Source organism: Capra hircus, chromosome 12 (genome assembly GCF_001704415.2).
Source record: "Capra hircus breed San Clemente chromosome 12, ASM170441v1, whole genome shotgun sequence".
Lineage (NCBI taxonomy): Eukaryota > Metazoa > Chordata > Mammalia > Artiodactyla > Bovidae > Capra > Capra hircus.
This window is the reverse complement of record NC_030819.1, coordinates 54,885,291-54,893,072: the sequence shown is the minus strand read 5'-3', so window position 1 is coordinate 54,893,072 and position 7,782 is coordinate 54,885,291. Positions and strand designations below refer to the sequence as shown.

The following is a 7,782-nucleotide window of genomic DNA, read 5'->3' as shown; positions in this document are numbered from 1 at the left end:
TACTCAGAAACATTTGGGTGTAACTGTACATTCTGTAAATAACAAGTACTCCTATCTGCATTTTTAGTGTCTAGAACAGGTCCAAGTTAAGCATTTAACAGATACTTGGTAAATAAATCTGCCACCATTTTATCCAAAGACCAAAAATTCCTCCAAAACACATATGAAATATTCAGCCTTTTAAGTCCTGATCATAAGACAAACATCATCTTGTTAAATGCACTGGTACCAAAAAGGGGGGAAAAAAAGGACAATCTTCTCTCTGTAATTCTTTATTAAAAATACTGCTGTACACATAGAGACTGAAAACAGGATTAAAGATGAAATAACCCAGACCGGGGTCATGACGTTAGAACTTAACACACTGGTGCTTTTCAGGGAAGTTGTTGACATCCAAATCACAGAACCAAGGTTGAAGGAAAAAACACAAAGGTGCCCTCAAAAATATTTACAATGAAGTAAACGCGCTGACAGAATTTAAAATAGGTACAAAAAGCTGAAATGACCAATGTTACATGATTTTCAAGGGTTGTCCTTTCTGTGCTTTTATATCTGTCATAACAGGAAGGTGTGGGAAGTTTACATCCTTAATTTGAGTACTCTCAGATATTAAAATCTTCCTATGAATTAAAAAGACTAACTTTTAGACAACCTCTTAAGTGGAGTAACACTATGGAAAAGAGGGCTCCCCCAAAAAACACCTAAGCAGAACTAATAAGAGTGCTATTGAAAACCATTCCCAATAAAAACTAAATGAAAAATAAATATAAAACAAAGCTTAAAAAAAAAAGACGTTTACCTGACACCAACTGTTTTCTGGCTGACAATATTTTACTCGTGAAAACATATCAGTTGTCTACCTTTTATATTCAAACCAAGTCCTGAGGTTACTAGGGGCTGAAGCAAACTAGCGTTTTATGACGCAAACACTCTTGGGTTTGTGATTTGAGCCTGCCTTGCAGAGGGAAGTTTGCTGGTCTATACAGAATGAGAAAATCAAGCCCTATTTTACCCCTGCCCTTCCTTAGCTTTCATATAACATTGGTCCACAAATTAAATTTTCAAAAAGTTCCCAGACCCCAAAACTAAAATAGATGATCCCCTTTCATTTTCAAAGAAAACAATATTGGAAAAAATCTCCAGCCCGCTTATAAATTAAGCATTTCATATTTCTTCTAGAATACAAGTAGTTCTTTTTTGTACAAAAGAATTACAATATGATTTGTCAAAAAACATATAAAAAGACAGCTGCTCTTCCTCAAATACATGAGCTAATAATGATAAAAGACCTTTGCATGTTAATGTCTCCAAGTTCTTGTTCCTTTTACATAAAAAAAGAACATTATGGTGGCAAATGTTAATTATCCTTTGAATAGTGAACATTATGTTCTTTTTAAAATCCATCCTGATCAAATGCAATAATTGATTTCCTTTTTAACTCAACAACTGATGCTACCAAACGTGGACTCAAACACACTTGTTAAAACATGTAAAGCATGTCTCTAGTCTTCAAAGCTTTTGGGTGAAGAGGTGCTTTTTCTTGATGCAAATCTCAAGGCAGAGAAAATCATTTTAAAGCTTATAAAAAGTGGACAGAGAAATATTAAAAACTTCTCTGAAAACTACAAATATGAATAGTTATTAAAATTGAAGACTGTCACATCAGTTGCAAGCGCCTGGAAGTCCCTCCCGACCTTCTGAGTTTCCACATTTCTTCATCGTTGTGTGGTGAGCACCCAGTGCTAGTAAAACATTCAGTGCTGGGAAAGGAGATAAGAGTCTTCATTACTGGTTTTTATGAAAGAAAATTCCTATGTATTTGGCAGTCTTCAGTATCTAAGTACAGGTATTTCATTGACTAGAAATTCCATGAATACCCAAGTTTGGCGACAACTGCACGTCCAAATGTTAAGAAAGTTAAGAGGAGGAAAATTCCAAACTTTTGAGATTGACTGACTCAGGAATACCCCCACAGAGTTATTATTATCAAAAGCACTATGACTTTGGGCTAAGCAGTGACTGCAAAGGCACAGCAGACTGTGATCCTTCCAGATCCAGGCTGTAAGACTTCAGAAAGCTCTCGACGCCAGACCACTGCTGTGTGCAGCTTGTCTTCTGAACAGTGTCTCTGCATCTGTGTCCAGTGTAAAGTACCATAGTAAAGCTGTGGTTCAAAGAACAGAACTTTATACAAAAAGAGCAAACTGAAAAGAACCTAAAGCAACAGACTCCTGACCTTCAGGCCTTTAACACAATTTCTTAATGTTCTTTTTCTATTGAAAAAAAAATGGCATAAATGTATCTGATTAGCAGGGGAACACTAAAAAAAAAAAAGGCTCTGGTTGAATCTGGAGCAAAGAGTTCTGTATGCTCCTTCAGTGTCTGTCTATCCTCATTCAGAAAGGATTTAAATCAGCTGAGAGGGGAATTCATGCCCAATAATTCACTGATATTTTTCTGTGTTCTTAAAAACAAAACACACAAAAAAACTCTCAATCTGAACAAACAGTGGGTGGCATACAGAGCTTGCATACAATACTCTTACAAGAACTATGCACTATACTGTACTTCCATGAAATCACTGACCTGGTCCGTTATGTTATTCAGGGCAACCCCTCCCCAAAAAAGCAAATTCTGCACCCCTCAGTGAACAAAATGTTGCCCAGCTTGGTTTCCCAAAAGTGTCCTTGCAAATAATTTCCCTTAATAAGTATACAACATGGCAAAAGTTCAAAGATCAGAAAAAAGTCTTAAAAAAATTAAAATTAGTGCATATACAAGTGGGGGGAAAAAAAAACAAAAGCTGGAACATCATTCACCTAATGGTGCTCCTTGATCTAAAATAAATTCTTCACAGGTGTGGCCCCACCGGCAGCCACAGATCGGGGCTGAGGGAGACATTCTTTCTTTCAAGTAACAGCGCACCTGACCCAAGTGCAAGCAGCTCTGCTCATCTTCTGCGTGCTTCCCCGACGTGAGATGAGATGATGAGAACAGTTCAGCTGTAGTGCAATCTGCTATTGGTTAAGCTCCTTGGCCATATCCCGCCTATTGTTTTTTTTTTAAGCAAATACTACAACTGACCATTCGCAGCTGCAATCAGTTCTTGAAAAGTATTTTCAAAACATCGCTTTAAGTCACTGTAAGTCACCACAAGAACACTCTTCTCGTCTCTGGAAATGAGGCTTATTTTTTCTGGCACACCAGCATCTAACTGAAACAAACAAGCACACAACATGTAAAGTGTAAGCCTATTTAGGACAACACGTGAACAGTAATATATGAAACATTTTAAATTGTGTCACACCCCTGTAGATAATCGTAAACATTTTACATCACTAGTCAGTAGCACACACTTCAGCTCAGGTGTGTGTTTTAAAAAGATTGCCCTATGTTGCTGCCTGCCTGTCTTTCATGCTTAACACTTGGGTGCAATACTTTCCATCCAGTTGATACTCCATAAAATGCAGACTTCAATTATTCCCCCAATATCTTCCAGTCTTTTGGCGTCATGAATTACAGTGCAATGAACATATTTTGGCTACTTAATTTTTTTCTTCTGTAGAATTACTTCCCTAGGAGAGATGGGATCAAGAAGTCTGAGGAATTTTATAGCTTAATACATAGAGCCAAATTGCTTTCCAAAGGACATTGAACAGCACAAATTTATGATCTGTACCAATTTACCAGTAACACTGCATCAGATGAGTACCTTGCTGTTTTAATTTACCTTTTTAAATGGTTTTTTTTTAACCTTTTTAACTAATGTTACCAAATGTTTTCATATGTTTACTTCTGTTATTTCCACTTGTGTGAATTCCAGTATATGATCAGTATCAAATCCCTATCTATCAGGATCTGGCAATAATATTTTAATAAGGCCTTTATAAAGCGTTACGTTAGTAAGAATCCTGAGTTCATCAAATAACTTCTCCTTTTAGGATTTTCACTTTACTTTTGTTAGTTTTCAATGTACCTTTTCCCTTCCCTTTTCATTAATTCATTAAAATGTTTAACACTAATTCTGAAGACAATAGCCTTTTTCAAATCATTTTACCATCTAATTTCTGTCATTTCCACCAAAATAATCTATGTAAAAATTTAATTTTTATATCACCAAAATGACCATCCATCCCTTTTAATTTATTACACTTTTTCTAAACAAAACATTGTCACATTTTCAGATTTAGGATAAACTTATTTACTCCTATTTTATTTACTCTGAGTTATTTACTCCCAGTTATTTTATGAAATGAAACAGAATTTTCTCCAAAGCTTCAGTTATCCTAATACTCAATAGGTAATCTTCACCTACAATGTCTGTTCATGGCTTATTCCACAGGCTCTCCCTGTCAGTATTTATTCCAGTTTTACATATTTTTACCCACTGGTGCTTTGATACTGCAGACTCTGTTTTCTAAAACCTGGCGGCATTATTCTCCACTTGGTGCTTAAGAAAAATGTTTTCTCCAAGAAAAAGGACAAACGAATATATATATCATACCAGATTAGCTAAATTATACATACAGTCTTGTTCTGTCTTAATGTAGGTTACTGACAATACTCTCCAAAGCGTTTTAAGGAAATTCAAACATGGCAAAGTATGCTTAAAAATAAAACCCATTTTATCTGGAGGATGAGCACACTGTAGCCAACAGATCTAAATCATGGGCCACAGTGGCTAGTTTCTGCTCTAATCGTTGCAACTTAGGGACAGCTTAGACCAGGGGTCAGCAGAAAAGGGCCGGACAGTAAATGCTTTCAATTTCAGGGCCATATATAAGCCTCTGTTTCATATTGTTAGTTGTTTTTACAATCTTTTTAAAACGTGAGAAAAAATTCTTAGCTTGTAGGTTGTCTAAAAACAGGCCAAGGATTTGGTTCACAGGCGGCCAACCCCCGTTTCACATACAAACCTAAACAAAGACGAGGGTTTACCTCTGGAAACCCATTTCTCTCCATGATTACAAGTAGTTCACAAGGAAAATGCATTCCTCCCTTTCTCTGTAAATCTCATGTCTCCTAGCTCTCTCTAAAGCACAAAGCTCGCCTCTTAAATAAACATATGACATGCCTCTACCAACATGGTTCATCTAACCACCTATCTATCCCCCATTTATCACAGCGGGCTCTGCTGGCACTGCGCTCTCAGTTTTAACACTTGACTGACACCTTGAGCTGAGAGCACTCAATGTGACTCACGACTGCAAAGAAAGGAATCCAGCTTTTAAAGATATTTAAACGTAAAAGTATTTTTGTCTTTCCCACTCATGGCCTCATATGTTGAAACAAACTACACCTGGTAAATAAAATACAGTGGGGGTGGGTTGGGGGAAAGAGGCAGTCATTTTGTGACATTTGATCACAACAAAAAGATCCACCATGAAAAATTCTGAAATTATTCATGCAAGTTTTAAAAAATACTCCCATTCTAGAAACTGCTACTTAAGTGGGAACAGCTAATAATTATGAATAACATGCCCTGTATACTACAGCAGAGTACAGAGACCTAACTCCTTATATCTCTCCGTATTTGTACAAGATGCAGCTCTATAAACTGGAGATTATAGCATCATAATCTTCAAAGTCCAGACCCAGATTACCTTGTTAAGACAAGAAATGATATGACTGAGGTCAATCCAAGGAGCACCCGCTTCTGTCACCTGATGAAAAAGATGATCCCTAAAGAGCTTCAACAGGTACCGGTCTCCCGTCTCCGACCAGGTAGGATCCTTCTGAAACCTGAGGGAAGGGAATATTAATCTCAATAACTCATGCTTATACCACAAAGCTATATGTTTATACTTCAGACTCAAAACCAGTTTTATTGTTGTCTACAATCAACCAGAAAATAGGGTCTGTGTGTAGCTTTTTTCAATCTAATTTTTATGTCCAGAGTGCCCATAGATTTTTAAAAATAATCTCACTGAACATGAAGTACATGAATACCATTTTCTACTTATCAAAGCAATCACCCCCTTACATACTCCTACTTCACAATCCCTTTCTCACTTAGGCCCCTACCATTAGATAACATGGGGAAGAAAGCAAATGATCTCTTTTAAAGGGTAGAGAGAGATGTCAGACATGTCTTCTGCTTTTCTGGGGGCATAAAACAGGGAAATGTTTAGGACTGAACAAAATGGGGTAGATACTGGTATCCTACCATCATGTGATGATGTGAAAGTGAGTGGCAAAGAGCTGGAAAACTGGCCAGATGGTCACTGTTAGTTTTCAGTGACCTATGAAACATACAGGTTACAGAAAGCTATAACTGCATATGGAGAGAATGCCATTTAAAAACAGGGACACAGTATAGACCAGAAACAGAATTCACCTGGGAAGCCAAGGAAGGCTTTCCAGACAGGGAATGGGTGTTCTCCCCAAGGAAGCATGCCTCTTGGTCAGAGGCCTCAGTATGTGCAAGGGACAGAGCAAGGAGCACCTAAACAAGAAAAGACAAGTGAGGCTGGATGGCGTTGGGGGAGAAAAGAGATCAGAGTGCAGGACCCGAGTGAGGACAAGGAGGAGTACAAGAAAAGATGGGCAGACAGCACAAGAGGCAAGGAGGAAATTAAAAGAAAAAAAAAGGCAGATCTGAAGCAAGGATGAAAAGGGAGAGGTCAGGCCATGCAGCCTTAGATCACATGTGAAAATGAGGTCTGCATTCTGAGAACAAAGAGGGAAGCCCCAACAGTCATGTGTCTGCTGTATTAAGATCACTTCAGGGTCTTTCAATTAAAAGCTGATTAAACACACCCATTTATCTCTGTTCTTTTCAAAATCCCAGCCAACTGACAGTAAGTGTCTAAGAAAGCATATAGACAGACAAGGACAAAGGGATCAGAAACAACAGGAGACAAAAAATAGTCACAAAAATTAAAAAGGTGAAAAGCAGACAGGTAAGCAGCATAACTTAGCAGATCAGGAAAAAAAAAAAAGAGCTCTAATGCTTTGTGGGGTGCTTGAAGGTGAAGTCATTAGTGGGATTTCCTATGAGATACTGTAGGGGACAAAATAAAAGTTGAATAAAAATTTTAAAAACCCACTCAGTAAAAATCTATAATTGACAGCCTCAGAGAAAAATGAATTAAATGCTGTAAGACAGAAATATTCAGAAAGCAGAAGGTTTTTGGAAATTTAAAATATAGCAGAAATTTTAAAAATTTAAAGGATTAGGGAAAAAACTCCTTAATTTTAGACCAAGTAAGTTGAGATTATTGCCTAGAAAGTACAAATTTAAAGCATTAGGAAAAAACACTTTAACTTCAGACAAAATAAGTTGAGATTCTTGGCTACAAAGCACAACACTAAGACACAATATGGAAAACAGGAGAATATTAGAAAATCAATTGCAAAGGTCTAACATCTAAGCAGTGCGAATTCCAGAAAGGGGTTTGAAAAGAAACAGTAAGACAACTTCCAAGAACTAAAAATACAAATTCCCAAGGTTAAAAGGCCCATCTGTTGACTCATCAGAATGAATCAAAAACTCACCACCACAGCACATGGTTGTGAATTTCTGCACATCAATGATTTTTAAAAGGGGCGGGGGGAGGGGGGAAGAGTTGTCCTAAAAGCATGGGGATGAAGAAAAACTTGGAAAGAAAATGGCTTTGAGTCTATCTATAAGTTAAAAGACAATAAATGGAGCAGTGCTTCAAATTCTGAAAGAAACTATCATTACTATTACTGAACTATGCATTAGAGGTATTAACACAGTCACTCAAGAGACATCAAAAGTACAGAAGTGAGAAGGGAGGAAATATGACTATCATTATA

The 7,782-nt window shown here is 37.1% G+C and overlaps 1 protein-coding gene across 5 annotated transcripts in view; it reads right to left on the bottom strand.

Moving 5' to 3' along the window:
* Nucleotides 257-7,782, bottom strand: part of PAN3 (PAN3 poly(A) specific ribonuclease subunit) — a 122,245-nt gene continuing 114,719 nt past the window's right edge. For all 5 annotated transcript variants that reach the window (XR_001918940.1, XM_018056596.1, XM_018056594.1 and 2 more), the window contains 2 exons: nucleotides 5,604-5,742; nucleotides 257-3,214 (listed from right to left, as the gene is read on the bottom strand). Coding sequence is in view for 4 of the 5 variants with exons in the window: in XM_018056596.1 (XP_017912085.1) it covers nucleotides 3,074-3,214; nucleotides 5,604-5,742 (280 nt within the window). In the remaining variant the exon portion in view is untranslated. The remainder of the gene's footprint in view (nucleotides 3,215-5,603; nucleotides 5,743-7,782) is intronic.